Raw genomic sequence first — 17,700 nt, 5'->3', positions numbered from 1 at the left:
AACACAACCAAAGTGGTTTTAGCTCCCGAAAAGACTTTTAGATTGATCATGGTAAAAGACAAGGCTCCAAGAAATAGGAATTTAATCCCGAAAAAGGTCGGTAAGATTCCCGGAAAGAGAGGCATCGTTCTAACATGTCTCAAAATTTTTTCCAAGCCTTTGGATTTTGAAAACAAAGCAACTTATCTAACTTTTTTTTTTCCAAGTTTTCAATTTCTTTTTAAACCACTACTTGAAAATAATATTTTGAAGATTGAGATTTGAATTTATTTTCCAAACCACTCATCATAAAAGTACCAATGCAACGACATCCAAACCACTCATTACAAAAGTACCAATGTAACTACATGTATGCGCAAACATGTTGCTACTCTTATGTTGGATTTAATTTAAAGAAAGTTTTCTTTTACCAATGTTTTTATGAGCACAAAACCATTAACAGAAATTGTTTTACTCTTTTTAGAAAGTAGCTAATTTTCGGGTGTTACAGTTGCATAAGCCATCGAGGCAAGTCACAGACTTATTATCCTAAGCACATACTTAGGTATGGGCGCTTGGAAGACTTATTGCTCTCTTGTCACGGATCCGGCTCTTTCCGGACCGACTGATTAGAGGCGGGGATGGTGGGGGTCCTTACACCGCTCTGAGTTCAGGACTCAGGGGCAGGGGCTTGGAGTCCAAGTATGGACGGGGACCTAGACACTTGGGACAGGAGAGTAATGGGTTGCTCCTGCTTGTGCCTTGGGTACAAGCAGGGCATGTGTTTTCGGGGTACCCAGCTAGGGGCATTGATTCGCGAATCGCTAGGCGATCCGGTACGGCTTGTTTCATGCCTAGCATCGTAGTAAGAACCAAAGATGAAAGATAGTAAAAGGAAATCTGATTGCTTACCACTTGCTTGAAAGTAGCATAGGTGCTTACATAGAATGGTTAGTTAATGAACCAATGTGGCTATTAATAAAAACCGAATATAAGGACGCACATTTAGTAAAGCTTCCTGCAGATGCAATGAACCCACAAGCCAGATAGCCTTGCATATCCTTGGAGTCTTTTCTTTCCTCCCATCGGGTAAGTCTTGCGGAGTACAATTGAGTACTCAGGGTTTTATTCCCCGTGTTGTAGGTGACAGGTGGATGCTAGAGCTGACCCTTGTGTGTGGATACCTCTAGGTGGGCTCAGTGAGGATTCCTTTACGCTGCGGTCGTAGTTTATTTACAACTCTCACCAAATGTTTTCATAAATGAAAGATTTATAATCGGTTGTCATAACTTATATACTAATGCTTCATCATGCTATGAATATCTATTTATTTCCGATGTAATTATGATCACATGTTTATATTCCGCTGTTAAATTAAACTTGTCATAACTCTGATAATATGATTACATTCCGCTGTTATAATGCTAAATATTATACTCTGATGTTGTACTACAAGTGATGTAAGAAATGGTTAAATGTTGTAAGCTTTATTCTCTCGTTTGTGATCCTGATGGCAAAAATATGGATTTTCGGGTTCTCCCCTAGGGTGTGCTCGATGGAATCGAGTAATTTAGTGTTCTCCCTCGAGTGCTTAGTATCTAATAGAAGACGAGCACTCCTATGAGGCATTAGATTAGGTGGTTCTACCACATCATAGGGCAGCACTTCCTCAGCTCCATAGGCAGGAAGAAGGGTGTGAACCCTGTGGGTCGGTTTGGGGTCATTCTCAGGCTCTAGAGGATCGCTGGAACCTCTACAACCCATTGCCCGATATGCTTGTTGAGTCGGTCAAAGATGCATGACTTAAGTCCTTGGAGGACCATGCCATTGGCATGCTTGACCTGACCATTAGTTCATGGATGTCCAACCGAGGCCCAGTCGATCCTGATGCTGTATCCATCAGTGAAATCTAGGAACTTATTTCTGGTGAAGTTAGTCCTGTGGTCGGTGATGATATAGTTAGGAACGCTGAACCGGTAGATGATGTCGAGGAAGAATTTGTCTGCCTCTTCCGAGCGGATGTTGGTGATGGGCTTGGCCTCTATCCACTTGGTGAATTTATCGACTACTACGAGTAGGTGAGTGAAGCCGCCTGGGCCCTTTTTAAGGGGTCCCACCATGTCAAGGCCCCAGACTATGAATGGCCAGGTGATGGGGATTGTTTGGAGCTCCTGTGCCGATAAATGGGTTTGTCGAGCATAGAACTGGCATCCCTCACACCTATGGACAACCTCCTCTACATCTCGTAGCGTGGTGGGCCAGTAAAAACCTTAATGAAAGGATTTTCTAACTAGCGACCTTAGGGCCGCATGATGTCCACAAATCTCGGCATGGACCTCGAGGAGGAGCGCTTCCCCTGGTTGGTGGGGATGCACTTCATGAGCACCCCTGATGGACTCCGTTTGTAGTTTGTTGATGAGGGCCTCGTACTCCACGGTGTTGTTCGAGGCTAAAAAGTGGAGGCAGATGTCATAGCGGAGCCTACTCCCATCTGGGGAGATTAGAACCACTCTAGCCCTCAAGCCGGGTGCCATTACGGACCTATTGAAGTACATTGTCCAGTACTCATGGGTGACATCTGGGGTTGGTAGCTGCACCTTTATCCATTCGGCAACAAAATCTACAAGAGCCAGAGATTTAATGGTGGTGTGGGGAATGTACCTCATGTCGTGGCCCATGAGTTCAAGTGCCCACTTAGAGATCCATCTCGTGGTGTCGTGGTTGCGGATGATGTCTCCGAGCAGGTATGAGGAGACGACCGTGACTTCGTGATTGGTGAAGTAGTGCAGGAGCTTCTGGGTTGTCATCAACACGACGTATAGGGGTTTCTGCACTTGGGAGTACCGGACCTTGGGGTCGGTGAGTACTTCTATGATGAAGTACACAGGCCGCTAGACCTTAAGCTAGTTTCCTGGCTCCTCCCTTTCGACTACCAGCGTGACGCTTACCACATGGTTGCTGGCCACGATGTAGAGGAGAAGGGGTTCTCCCCATTCAGGAGCGACGAGGATCGAGGCTGACATTAAGGACACTTTGAGGCTCTCCAGGGCCTACTAGGCTTCCTTAGTCTAGATGAAAGTGTCTGCCTTTTTGAGGAGCTTGTAGAGTGGCATCCCCTATTCGCCGAGCTAGGAGATGAATCAACTTAGGGTAGCCAGACAACCGGTGAGCCTTTGCACGCCCTTGATGTTGCGTATAGGACCCATGTTGGAGATGGCCATGATTTTTTTAGGGTTGGCCTTGATGCCACGCTCGGACACAATGTATCCTAGTAGTTGTCCCTTTAGAACCCCGAAAACACATTTTTGGGATTCAGCCTGATGTTGAATCTTCTAAGGTTCATGAACGTTGCGGCCAAGTTTGTGATCAGGTCACAAGCTTGAGTTGTTTTGACCACAATGTCATCAACATAGATGGCGATCATTGGTCTAGGCCGCTCGGCTTGATCAGGCTGATCGAGCAGGTCAATTTGGTCGATGAAGCACTACTGCATGCACCTTTGGTAGGTGGCACCAGCATTCTTCAAGCTGAATGGCATGGTTACATAGCAGTACGAACCATATGGGGTGATGAACGAGGTTGCGAGCTGATCAGACTCTTTCATCATGATTTGGTGATAGCCCGAGTAGGCATCCAGAAAGGAGAGGATCTCGTAACCCGAGGTAGAGTCAACTATCTGGTCTATGTGTAGCAAAGAAAAGTGATCCTTTGGATACGCTTTATAGAGGCTAGTATAATCAATGCACATTCTCCACTTCCCGATCTTCTTTTTAACAAGAACGGGATTGGCAAGCCAGTTGGAGTGGAAAACATCTTTGATGAAACCGGCTGCCAGGAGTTTGGCAATCTCTTCGCCTATGGCCCTGCGCCTCTTATTGTCAAAGCGATGCAGGCACTACTTGGTAGGCTTTGAGCCTAGGATGAGGCGCAGTGCGTGCTCGGTGACCTCCCGTGGTATCCCTGGCATGTCGGAAGGCTGCCATGCGAAGACATCGAGATTCATGCACAGGAAGTCGATGAGCTCGCATTCCTATTTGGCTGGGAGCTAGGTCCTGATCTGCACCATCTTGGTTAGGTTGGTGGGGTCAATTCCACCTCCTTGGTTTCCTTGAGCGGGCGGAAGGCCGTCGTGGAGGTTGGTTCGTTGTAGTCTAGGACTATTGGGGTCGACGACTCCCTGAGCCGTAGGAACTCGAATGAGTTGATGACCACGGTGGCGAGCTCAAAATGCTCACGGTCGCATGTGAAGGCGTGCGAGAAGGCGCTGCTCACGGTGATGACATTGTTCGGTCCTGACATCTTCAGCTTGAGGTAGGTGTAGTTGGGGATCGCCATGAATTTGGCGTAGCATGGCCGCCCCAAGATGGTGTGGTAGGACCCTAGGAAGTCCACCAGTTCAACTTTGTGGTTGGACTTGATGGGTGGGACCTGGGGCGCCACCCACCAGGTTATGCACATGGGGCACAACGTGCTGCACTGAGCTTGCCAGCGTAGGCGGCGACTGGTTCTACCGCCGTTGTCGTAGTTCCTTGATGTGCCCTTGCACAAACATGAGGGCCCCCACACACGGGTCCAGAGGGGTATGAGTTTGTGTAGACTTCGCAACGACCAGCGGCTTTCCTAGAGCATCCACCATAGCGCACTCACAGAACAGACGGTGGCTAGGTGCCACATCACCGATGCTAGAGCCATCACTCTCGCCTTCATCATTCGAGGGTTCATGGAAAGTGGTAGGAGCATAGCTTGCCATTCCTACGAATTCAGATGTGAGGGGGGATGGTGGCAGCGTCCCTAGGAGCCCCTAAGTGCATGCATCTGTGGGGGATGTGAGGCCATAGGGGAACTGATCATATGGTGTCTGTGATGCGATAAATACGGTCCCTCTAGATAATCGACGGAAGATAGTAAATAGAGAGTAAATGATAGTATGCATATTACTCAGCGGGGTTTGAGCAGAGAGTTTGCTTGGAATGAAGCGTAGATGCCTCATCATTGAAGTCATCGTGCGTCCTAAAGCTGATGGAGGGCGCCCCTCCGATGGGTGTCAGAATGAGAGTCTCCTCGCAGAGGTGTAGTACGCCAAGTCAGTCAGCGATGAAGTCCAGGCTTCTGAAGAGGAAGGCCTGAGATGGCTCGAAGACAGGTGGAACCCACATCCCAACAGGTGGGAGTATGGGAAATTCTAGTGAGCCAAAGCGAATCGTATCGCCTGAGCCTGCCATGGCAAAGGTGGCAGAAAAGTGGGCCATCTGATGACCAAAAAGTGTTGAACGTATAGTGTCTTCCCCATGGACGACGCCAACTGTCGATGCAGAAAGTGACCAACAAGTAAATATTTGTAGTTTTGCCATACGTTGTGATCGGAGGTGGCCTAGCACTCAATGACATAGGGTTTATACGTGTTCAGGCAACATGCCCTACATCCAGTTTGAGTTGGTCGGTGACTTTATTTCTGAGCCTAGGTGCTCAAAGTTTGCAGTGGGGTTACAAATGAGGAGAAAGATGGAGAGTACATGAGGTCGAATCAAACTTCGGTCGGAAGGGCCGAGGGCGACAGGAGCTTCGCTATGAGCTAAGTGTTCAAGCACGTGCTTGAGGTTTGAACCTGGCAGTTCTGTGGTTGTGAGCTAGTGAACTTGATCGATCTAATGAATCTAGAATCACCTTGAATGTTGGGAAAGAGCGAATCCCCTTTTATAGATGAAGGGGATGGCCTTACAAGTGAGAGGGAGAGAGTACGTATGCTTCTAAGCCTTGTTGCCCACACCGATGGGTACAGGATGATGGTAGGCGCGCACAACACTGTTGGATGTTAGATGCATGTGGGAGGTTCTATCATTTTGTTCGGGTATGGTAGATGTCGGCACCTGCTATACTGTTGATGCCCAGAGGCATGTGAGGAGTTTCACCATGTTCACTCGGTACGGTAAACGTCGGCACCCATAACACTATCGATGCCTAGAGGCATGTAGGGGAGCCTTACCGTATGGGAGTTAATGACACCCATAATACTGTAGGGAAAATATCAGTGCATACAACACTATTTGTGTTAGGGAGGTTGTAGAGTACTATTTCTATAGGTGTATAGGGTACGGTCTCTGGTACTATGGTTTGACTTGTGCGCTTTGTCTTGCTTTCTCCATTCATTCCCTGGTCCTTTCCGAGCGGGTGTCCTCGATCGGTTGGTCCTAGTCAGCTCCGATTATGCTAGTTGGAGAAGAACAGTGAGCAGGGTTTTTACGTACCCCAGTTAGAAACATGGGGTCGGAGTCAGAAGTAGTGCTTTAGCCAGGCCTTCTAGTCGGAGAGGCCGTCCGAAGGCGGGCTGGAGACCGAAGTGAGCCCTTAGGCTAGAGAGGTGGGCCAGAGTCAAAAAACAGGCGTCGCTTCTTCTCGGTAGACCTTTCGGTCAGTGATTGGATCGCCCTTCTGGCCAGTTGTCCAGATACTTGGGCTAGCCCATGAGTTGCGCGTTGTCTACTTGGGCCGAGTTTTTGTTGGGAAGCCAGTTCATGAGGGACCCTAGGTTTATGAACCTGACAGGTTGATTCTTCGACACTCCATCATGGTGAATCACCTACAACCACTCACAACTTGAGTTGGGTCATCCACAAGCTCTGTCAAATGATCACCAAACTCCTAATCACCACCAAGTCGTCTAGGTGATGGCGATCACCAAGAGTAACAAGCAAGAACTCTCACTTGACCACAACAAGCCTAATGAGAAGGGTGGATGCACACTTGCTACTCTCCTTTCACTAATAAGGCCTTAATCTTGGATTCTCAAATCTCAAACACCTCACTAGGCTCTTGCTCTCCTTGACACCCTCAACGATGTTTCTCTGCTATTGAAATGGGCAAGAGTACTCCCTTGAATGAATAGAGGAAGTATTTATACCCCCTCACTCAAAACGAACTGTTATGTGCCTGAGTCAGCACTCTGCGGGGTGATTGGACACTCCAGTCAAGGTGACCAGACACTCCGGTCAGTTCTTACCGCCACTGAGCCATTAAGTTGTCATCGGACTCTAACGAACGTCCGGTCACAAAAACTGCTCTCTAGACCCTTGCTGATGTTGACCGGACTCTAGCACCCAACGTCCAGTCACTTTGCTGCTCAGCATCCGGTCAGTAACTGGAACCTGACCAGCGTCTAGTTAGCACTGACTGGACGTGTCCAATCAGGATTCTCCCTCTCTGGAACCTTACTGGAGTTGACCGGACTCTGGCACCCAGCATTCGGTCACATTTCACTCAGCGTCCGGTCACATCTAGATGACTTCACTTGATCAAATGAACTGACCGGACTCTACTACCAGCGTTCGGTCACACCGGAACTAGTGTCCATTCAATATTTGACCCTCCATTCAGTTCCAACTCGAAATCATATGTGAATGAAGTTTGCTCCAATTGATCTTAGGGCTACTTAGGAGCTACCTAGTGCTAGATTTGATAAGTGTGCACCACACCTTACCCACTAGACTCACCTAGGTCAAGCTACTAGTCCATACCCCCCTTAGAAACAAAGTCCTAAACTACTCTAAGTGTCTCTTCAACACCAAAAGACACTTAGAACTAGTCCATCCTTTGAAAACTAAAATGATTTTCATCATAGGGGCATGACAACCATGATTGCCCAATCAATTGCTATTACCATGACCTAACTTAATTGTCTATGCAAAACACACGTTAGTCATAGTAATCTCGTATTGTCATTAATCACCGAAACCCAACTAGGGGCCTAGATGCTTTCAGCCACCGCTCTGCAAGTCATCACACCAATCACCAACACGCATGGCATGTGCACCCATGGAAAATCTAGCTTTATTCAGCCAGTGGATCGCCTCAACCTCAGCACGGCGGTCCTTTCTCTGCTCTAGGCATCATTTTGGTCGGCTCGCGCTGACTTGAATTGGTGTGCCGCCATGCAGTCCGAGTTTGACGCCCTTTAGTCCAACGACACCTGGACATTGGTTCCTTGGCCTCCTGGAGTTAATGTTGTCATAGGCAAATGGGTTTATCACCACAAGTTCCTATCAGATGGCACTCTTGATCGCTACAAAGCTCGCTGGGTCTTGTGCGGTTTTACCCAGTGTCCTAGGATTGTCTATGATGAGACTTTCAGTCTAGTTGTGAAGCCTGCTACTATCCATGTGGTTCTCAGTTTGTCTCTCTCTAGGTCATGGCCGATTGATTAGCTTGACGTCAAGAATGCTTTTCTACACGACACTCTGACAGAGACAATGTACTGCGCTCAACCATCTAGTTTTGTTGACACTTTGAGGCCTAATTAGTTCTGTCGCCTGAACCACTCGCTCTATGGGTTGAAGCAGGCTCCTCACGCTTGGCATAGTCGCTTTGCCTCTCACATTACTTCTCTTGGATTTGTGGAGGCCAAGTCTGACATGTCATTGTTCATTTACTGTCGGGGCGCTGAGATGGCCTTCTTACTTCTCTATGTTGATGACATTGTGCTCATGGCTTTGTCACAGAGTTTTCTTCAACAAATCATTTTGGCCCTTTGCCAAGAATTCTCTATGATAGACATGGACCCCCTTCACCTTTTTCCATCGTAATGATGTCTGTTTCTTTCCCAGCGACAGTATCTGCTAGATATTCTGGACCGCGCTGGCATGCATGACTACAAGCCCTGTAGCACTCCTATGGATACTCACTCCAAATTGTCTACTACTGATGGTACATCGGTGTCTGATCCTACTCACTACCATAGTATCCCTGGTGCTTTGTAGTATCTTACTTTCACTCATTCGGATATCGCCTATGCTGTGGGGGGGTATGACCCCGGATACCCACGGTAGACTACATAGGCTGTGCCCTTAGGGGCGGCCTAGCCCACAAGACAAAGCCTTGTGGGGCACGACTCTAGCCGGCGCCTTCCGCAAGACATCTGGAAGATATCCCAAAGATACTACAAGATCTGTTAGGATATGTATGATCCCAAGATTCCTATAATTAGTTATTACTTTCTAGATATCTCTCAGATCTAACAGACTTGTAACCCTGCTCCCTAGACTATATAAGGCGGGCAGGGACCCCTCCAAACACATGCAATATTAGACGATAGCTAATACAAACCAATAGACCACAGGAGTAAGGTATTACATCATACCGATGGCCTGAACCTATCTAACTCGTGTGTCTCTGTTGCCTTCTTGTTCTTGATCTCACGCTCCTCTGCCGATCAATCTACCTAAGATTGATCGGCAGAGGAGCGTGAGATCAAGAACAAGAAGGCAACAGAGACACACGAGTTAGATAGGTTCAGGCCATCGGTATGACGTAATACCTTACTCCTGTGGTCTATTGGTTTGTATTAGCTATCGTATGATATGCCATGATTTTGGAGGGGGTCCTTGCCCGCCTTATATAGTCCAGGGGTAGGGTTACAAGTCAGTTAGATCTGAGAGATAACCGAAAAGTAATAACAGATTACAAGCATCATGGGATCATACGTATCCTAACAGATCACGGTAGCATCTTCAGGATATCTTCCCCATGTCTTGCGGAAGGCGCCGAGTAGAGTTGTGCCCCTCAAGGCTTCATCTTGTGGGCTAGGCCGCCCCAGGGGGCGCAGCCCATGTGGTCTGCCATGGGTATCCAAGGTTGTACCCCCCATAGCTAGTCCCCGAGCACCTTGCATCCTTTATGCAATGCTGTCTTGAGCTTGTCCGAGTAGGTGCGATCAAAGACGAGCAGTCAAACTCATGGTGTGACCACGGTGATGAGTTGCCAAGCAATTGTGAGTAGTTGCCATGCTGCGCGTGCTATTACCGAGCAGCACAAAATGTAGCCGAGCACCATAACCCAAGCATGGTTTGCTATAAGGGTGTAAGGAGCTCAAGTTCAGAATCAAAAATTTCCTCGTAGTAGATGAAGTGTGCCCACTTAAAATCCGACCACGAGAGGAGGAATTAGTCCTATTCAGCTTCAAGAGGCACCGAGTCTTCTAGGAAAAACAAGCACATTCACCACGAGGTGAAGTGTGCCCACTTAGTCCCTGAGCCTAACAGTAGGTGATGGAGTCACGTGACGCCAGGGTCCAAAGTAGAAGAACAGAGGACTAGTCGAGCAGGCAGCCAGTCCCCACGCGTAGACATAAAAAGCACATTCACTGCCAGGTGAAGTGTGCCCACTTAGTCCCCGAGCCTGACAGTAGATGACATAGTCATGTGGTGCTAGGGTCAGAAATAGAGAAATAATGAAAACCAGCCGAGCAGGCAGCCAGTCCCCAAGGCCAAAGCGAAGATATCGGAGAAATCAAACCATGGAGATAAAATCAGAGGAATAGCTATACAGTAACCATTACTGAGCATCATTAAATGGTGGAGAAGTCGGCGTTTACTCGGTGAGTAGCAACTGACGGTAGCAATAAATGAGCGACGTGGGCTGTGGTTGCACGAAAATCCAGGTAACGGCCCATTAAGCCGCATTGGAAAATTCAGAGCGGCGTAGATCGCGGGAACGGTTTCCCAAAAACCCTTGAGTTGTAAAAGTGGGGAAAGTGCTTTATAACTGTACCGCCCCCCCCATTCTCCCACCCTTGCCACTTTGCCATTTCATCTTCCTCCTCAGCCACCACACCTCTAGATTCGCAACCACACACGTTGCCAACGCCAGACCGCATCTAGATCTGAGTGATGGCACCGAAGAGGAGAGCCGTAACCCAAAGAAAGCAAGCCTAAAGAAGGCAGGTGGTGGAGCCAGTCACGACAAAGAGTGGATGTCGCCGCGCACTGGAGAAGCGGAGCTCAAAAGAATGGTGACGGCGGCGTGCTTCCTGACTGCGTCACTGCCGGATGGCGGCCAGCCAGTGGTGAGCCCTTTCTAATGCCTAACCCCGATGAAGTTGTAGTCTTTGAAGATTATTTCTAGCGTGGATTGGGGTTCCCTATTCATCCTTTCCTGCGAGATCTATTGGTATTTTAGTCGATTAGTCTGTGCAATCTCCACCCCAATACTATATTGCACATCTCGATCTTTATTCACTTCTGTGAGGCATTTCTTGGGATTCTGCCGCACTTCAACCTCTTTAGACACCTGTTTTGGTTAAAGAAGAAAGGCGGCGGTGGCTCCAAGGTGGTCGGTGACGTATATCTACAGCTCTGGGATGGAATGGCCAGCGATTATATCAGCGTACCACTGAACACTTCTCTGAAAGGGTGGAATTCCAAGTGGTTCTACATGAAACAGAGCCACCCGGCTGTCCGCTGCGACGTCCACCATATCCCGGAGAACCAAAGAAGCTGGTCGGTGAGACCAAGAAGTATCAACATGGAGCAAGTGAAGGAGCTCCTTGACTTGATTCAAGGTGTGGAGTTGAGAGGTGAACTTGCGGCAGCAAGCTTCATAGTACGCCGTGTCCAGCCTTGCAAGGAGAGGGCCTACCCTGCTTTTGACTTCAAGGGCGATGACGATGGGACCCGGGAGAGACCTGAACAACTATCAAGGAAAGAAGTAATAAGCCGCGCCATAGAACTATTCACCTTCAGCGCCTCATTTAGCTGGCCGAAAGAAACAAAGGCCTTCAACTGTACGAACCCACCTTCTCAGGTAACCATCTTAGTTTGCATTGTTCAACTATCGATCGCTGAGCAGAGAACTGACTTACTTATGCAAAGATCCATTCGCAGGATAGGGCAGTGTATTTTTCGAACATGCCGAGAGTTGAATGGCCACCGACGGTGGACGTCCGACCAACAGTACATCCTAAAGAAAGTTCCATCAATGTCTCATCAGAATCCAGAGATTTGGATGTTGATCACACGGCGTGTCCATCCCCTCCGTTATCAGAGAAATCCTAGGGGAAACAGGCAGCGGTAGACGAGCCAGCCCAAAAGAAGAGGAAAACGGTGACTGCCGCTCCTCGCAAACCAGGCGGTATATCACTTGGTGGTGACCAGACCACTCGGCCATGGAGGGCCACGGTGATCAAGTGGTCTAATGATGACGAAGATACAGTTATCCCTCCTCCGAGCGTGCAAACAGCTTCACACAGCACATGCATGGAGGAGAAACCAAGGGGAAGCGAAGAAGTCCCTAAGCAGCAGGCAACAAAAATCCCCATGGAGCAAGCGACGGGAGTCCCTAAGCAACAAGCAGAGGTAAACCCAGAGGAATGGGTGGAGGAAACACCAGAACAGCAGGCGGAGCAGAGGCCGACTATAGAGGAGGACAGACCTCCACCCGAGAGCACGGGGGTCGACACCACAGCTGCACTTGGGGGCTCGAACAGGCCTCGCCAATTCAAAAAAGTGCATCGGCAGACCAAACGGTAAGTATCCTTGCGTTGGTGTTGTTTTGCTATTTTATCTTAGCTTTTTGGGCGATTGACCAAATGTTCTGATGCAGTGCAAAGCACATGGAGGATCCAAAATCGTCCGCCTAGACTGACGAGCAGCCTCGGGCTAATCTCGAGGTGGAGGTAACACCTGTGGCCCTCGTGTCAGGGTCCCCCAGTGCTCGGCACCTAGTGGAAAAATCAACGACCGCTGAGGGTGGAGCTAGAGACGGCGAGGGGTTGGCATCAGCAGAGGCCAGCTCGGCGATAATGCCCAAAGTAATGTTGGGTAGCACCGGACCCTTGGGAGCTAAAACTAGAGTTGCCAGTGAAGCAACAGAGTCTGGGTTGATGAGACCAGGGGTGCCCAAGGAGCTAACGATACCCCCTGAGGCATCGCATGTCATGCTCGGACCCACTGTCTGGCCACAGAGCCCCCTCGGTGGTGACTCCCACTACTGCGGAAGAGGAGGACGAGGTGGAGGAGATCATTCATGATGAGCCTCAAACCCAATCCGTTTGAATCCTTCGCAAGCGCGGTGATGAAGTGGTAGTTGTTGAGGAAGAGGACACCCCTAGAGAAATGAGGAGGCTGAAATCCGCCCTCGATAGAGTAATAAAACAAATCAAGGTTAATACTGAATCCTGAGTATTCTTCGTTGACATTGGTGGTGTCCTTCCATCATTGTCATTATGCATTTCTAGGGGATAACTCGGATTGCCGAGCACCGTTACCAGTTGATTAAGAGGATGGAGCCCCTCACCGAGGAGAACAAAAAACTCAAGGAGGCGATGAACCATTCAGAGAAAAACATTCAAAGGGCCCAACGCGAGCGAGACCTTGTTGAGTCCAACGCGCGGGACCTAGAATACCAGAAGGGGGTCCTATCTGAGCACCTGGCGACTGCGAAAGAACAACTTTGGAGCAAGTCCGAGCAGCTGACCACTACCTCTACACAACTTAAAGATGCTTCCGAGCAGTTGGAAAAGCTACATAAAATCTCCGAGCAGAAGAAAGGTATGTACGATCCACAAAAATGCCTCGCATAGTTGGATATGATTACTTTTGGTGATGGATTATGTACTTGTAGAACAAGACACGGAACTCGGCCAACTGCGCCAGGCCCTCGAGCAACTCTAAGAGGAGAAAGCGATGGAGACAGGGCGAGCGAACAAACTGACCGAGGAGCTGAACGGTGAGTACCCCCTGGTCGGGTTTTCTGCTGAAGTAATTGTCTTGCCTGATGGAACTTCAAAATACATGCAGACTACTATCGGAGGGTCAAGGCATTGTTCGACGTGCTAGAGCAAGATGCCCGGACCCAGAGGAACAAATTTGATGCTGTAGTTGCCGGAATCAACCTAGTGCTCGACTGCGTCAAACCAGAAACTGCTCCTTAGCCCGACGGCAGGCCACCATGCCCGGACATCATCATTGAAAGATGCAAGATGACGTGGGAAAGCTTTAAGAGCTTCAACCATGACGTTGTTGTTTCCATCGCTACCCATGCCCTTGCTATTGTTTGGTCCCACTATCCAGCCACTAACCTTGAGGTGATAGGGGGCGGGTACGCCGAGGGGCTGAGCAAAGCGGAGACCTAGCGGCTGGAGGATGAGGTGGAAGACACATCGAAAAAGTTGGCCAGTGATATATACCTATTCGGAGAGACTGATGGCAGTGGTGAAGCACAATGATCTCCTTGGTGGATATCATCTGTAATTTCTGGACAGTATAGTTAGAATGCGCGAAAGCATGGAAAATACTTATACAGATGATAACTGTTATGAAGTGCATGCGTATGCAGTCAGAATGTATTTTGGCGAAAAAATCTTCGTAATTATGACCATAAGGTATTTATACGGAGTATAAGTAGAGTCCGAGCAGTTAGTTCGCTACTGACCCCCATGGCCTCAGCTAGCCCATAGTCCATGACGTCGAGCGCGGAGCCCATGCACATGTAGGAAGAATAGGCGTGACCAAGGAACTATAGCCAACCACCCATAACGCAGAGCATGGAGCCCGTAGCATGTGTAGGGAGAGATCAGAGACTAGGTCTTCTCCATAGAGAGAAAAAAGTGGAACGTGTGCTGCTCGGCGGTTTATCAAAATAACTTGGAGATATAGATCATATAAGCATAGTCCGAGCAACTAGTTCTATGCTGAGCATTCGGCCTTAGCTAGCCTATAGTCCATAACATGGGGTGCGGACCCCGTAGACGTGTAGGATAAATAGGCGCGACCAAGGAACCATAGCTGACCACCCATAACGCAGAGCGCAGAGCCCGTAGCACATTTAGGGAGAGATCGGAGACTGGGTCTTCTCCGAAGAGAACAGAAAAGAAAGTAAGCTGCTCGCTGATCGACGAAAGGTCTTGGAGATTTGGAACAAAGTGTTTGGCAACTTGGAGCAAACGTGTGGTGAAATACGTTGGCGGTTTGTGGAAAACATATTCAGCGACTTGGAGAAAACTTATTCGACAATTTTGGGCAAAAATTTGTCGGCGTTTTGTTTGGCAAATTTGGAAAAATCATTTGGTGCTAGCTTTGGAGAAACTTATTCGGTGAAATAGTTTGGCAATTTGGAGAAATCATTTGGTGCTAGCTTTGGAGATTTGGAGAAACTTATTCGGCGAAATCGTTCGGCGATTTTGGGGTAAACCGTGTGGCGTTTTCATATTGGAGATCATTATGGAGTATTGTGATGCTTGGCGACTATACGTGGAGATTAAAACAAAAGGGGAAAAGGAATATAACCAAATTATGGAGATCAAAACTTTATTCATCACAAAGTGGAGAGTACATATCTAGATCGTTTCAAGGGTAGAAACGTATAAGGTGCTCGATGTGCCACAAATTGGGAACATCAATTCCATCTAAGTCACATAGGCGATAAGAGCCTGGTCGGGTGACCTCTTTGACGACATAAGGCCCTTCCCAAGGAGAGGAGAGCTTGTGCAACCCCTCGGTCTTTTGTTTTCTGCGAAGAACGAGGTCGCCGACGATGAATGAACGACTTTTTACGTTGCGGTTATAGTATCTCCACAAGCCTTCTAGATATTTGGCTGTGCGGACGTAGGTGATCAGGCGTTCTTCCTTAGCCCGGTCGATGTCCTCTGTCCAAATAGCTACGGCCTGCTCTTCATCATAATTTCCCACCCTAGGTGCTCGGAATGTAATATCTACTGGTAGTATGGCTCTGAGCCATAGACCAAAAAATATGGAGACACACCAGTACTATGACTAGCTTGAGTGCGCAGTCCCCAGACCATAGCTGGTAGCTCCTTAAGCCATCTGCAGGGATGCTTTTCTTCTTTCTGATATAGCCTCTTTTTGAGTGCGTCAAGGATCATACCATTCGCCCGTTCAACTTGTCCATTGGCTCTAGGATGGGCAACGGATACGTATTTAACAGAGATGCATCGGTCCTCGTAGAAGTCCCAAAAATGATGGCCGATGAACGTGGTTCCAAGGCCAGTGATGATGCTATTCGGGAGACCGAATTTGTGTATGATATCTTCAAAGAGCTCGACTGCTTTCTTAGTAGTAGCTGAGGCGAGTGGTTTGTACTTGATCCATTTGGAGAACTTATCAATGGCGATGTATACGTATCGGAAACCTCTTGACGCTGGCTTGAAAGGCCCGATCATGTCCAGTCCCCAGCATGCGAAAGGCCAAGAAGCTAGGATGGTCTGAAGTTCTTGAGCCAACATGTGTATTTGTTTGGCAAAAAACTGACATCCTTCATAGTGTCGGACGAGGTCTTCTACGTCGGAGATGGCCGTGGGCTAGTAAAAACTAGCTCAGAAAGCTTTGCCGACCAGGTTTCTCGAGGCCGCGTGCTTGTCGTAGGAACCAGAGTGAATTTTGAGAAGTAGCTTGACCCCTTCACCTTGGGTGATGCATTTCTGCAGTATCCCTTCCTTAGCACTTTTCCTCATCAAGTTGCCATCTGCCAGCACGTAATGCCTGCTTCGGCGAATTAAATGTTCAGTTTCGGTCTTGTCGGCGGGTACTTCAGCGCTGGTGAGGTACTTGATGAACTGCCCCCTCTAATCGGTGACTGGCGAAGGTACAACAAGTACCAACTGCTCGGCAGGGGGAACCTCTATAACTTCCTTTTCTTATTTAATGGATGGCCCAAGAGATCTTGAACGAAGACCCCCGGTGGAACCACGGCGCAAGAAGAACCTATTTTTGAAAGCTGGTCGGCGATCTGATTTTGATCTCATACCACGTGGTGGTATTCGATACCGTAGAACTTCCCTTCAAGCCTCCTAATTTTGGCACAGTATGCGTCCATCTTCTCACTGAAACAGGATCAGTCTTTGTTGAGCTGGTTGATAATGAGCATAGAATCCCCATACACCATGAGGCGTTTGACGCCGAGCTCAACTACTATACAAAGACCGTGGTGACATGATTCATATTCCGCGGTGTTGTTGGAGGCCGGAAAGTGTATCCGGAGGACATAGCGGAGCTTATCTTTGGTCGGCGTAATGAACAAAATGCCCGCACCAGCACCATTGATGTTAAGGGCGCCGTCAAAGTACATCAACCAGTGCTCGGGGCAAGTGGCGGCAATGGGTTCTTGGATCTTGGTCCACTTAGCGATGAAATCAATGAGCGCCTGTGACTTAATGGTAGGTCTGCTTCTAAATTCAATGGAGTAAGTTCCAAGCTCAACAGCCCACTTTATGATACAGCCATTAGCCTCTTTGTTGTGGAGAATGTCTCCTAGAGGGAACTCGGTGACCATGGCGATCTTGTAGTATTCGAAGTAGTGTCGGAGCTTGCGCAACATAATCAGAATTGCATATAACAGCTTTTGTACCTGAGGATAATGAGTTTTTGGCTCATTAAGTACTTTGCTGATAAAGTAGACCAGACATTGCACCTTGTAAGTGTGCCTAGCTTCCTCGCGTTTGACAACGATAGCAGTGCTGACGACGCGAGAAGTAGCAGCGATGTAGATCAGAAGAGTTTCATCTGGTCATGGCGTAGTCATGATCGAAGGCCTTGTTAACAATAATTTAAGCTACTCGAAAGCTGTGTCCGCCTCTTCCGACTAGGAAAAACGCTCGGAAGCCTTGAAGAGTTTGAAGAAAGGTAGCCCTCTCTCACCGAGGCATGATATGAAGCAGCTTAAGGCCACCATGCAGCCTATAAGCTTCTGTATATCCTTGACGCATGTCGGTCGTTTCATATTGGTGATGGCGGAGACCTTGTCAGGGTTAGGCTTGATGCCATGAGCACTGATGATGTAGCCCAGCAGTATACTAGATGGAACTCCAAAGATGCACTTTGAAGGGTTTAGCTTCCATCGGTACTTATTCAGGTTGGCGAAAGTTTCTTTGAGGTCGGTGATAAGGTTGTTAGCAGTCTTGGTCTTGACGACCATGTCGTCTATGTAGGCTTTGACATT

General features: G+C 48.3%; 1 protein-coding gene across 1 annotated transcript; it reads right to left on the bottom strand.

The window, feature by feature from the left end:
• Positions 1-4,050: 4,050 nt before the first annotated feature.
• LOC136469785 (uncharacterized) lies at positions 4,051-4,437 on the bottom strand. The gene has a single exon (XM_066467849.1). The coding sequence runs from the start codon at positions 4,435-4,437 to the stop codon at positions 4,051-4,053; it is 387 nt and encodes a 128-aa protein (XP_066323946.1).
• Positions 4,438-17,700: the final 13,263 nt, after the last annotated feature.

This window comes from Miscanthus floridulus, chromosome 8, assembly GCF_019320115.1.
Source record: "Miscanthus floridulus cultivar M001 chromosome 8, ASM1932011v1, whole genome shotgun sequence".
In the NCBI taxonomy this organism is placed as follows: domain Eukaryota; kingdom Viridiplantae; phylum Streptophyta; class Magnoliopsida; order Poales; family Poaceae; genus Miscanthus; species Miscanthus floridulus.
The sequence above is the reverse complement of the archived record's forward strand: the minus strand, read 5'-3'. Positions and strand labels throughout refer to the sequence as shown.

Bases quoted from the DNA above. Each gene is read 5' to 3' on its own strand.
- LOC136469785 (XM_066467849.1), bottom strand. From the start codon at position 4,437: ATGTGCATAACCTGGTGGGTGGCGCCCCAGGTCCCACCCATCAAGTCC.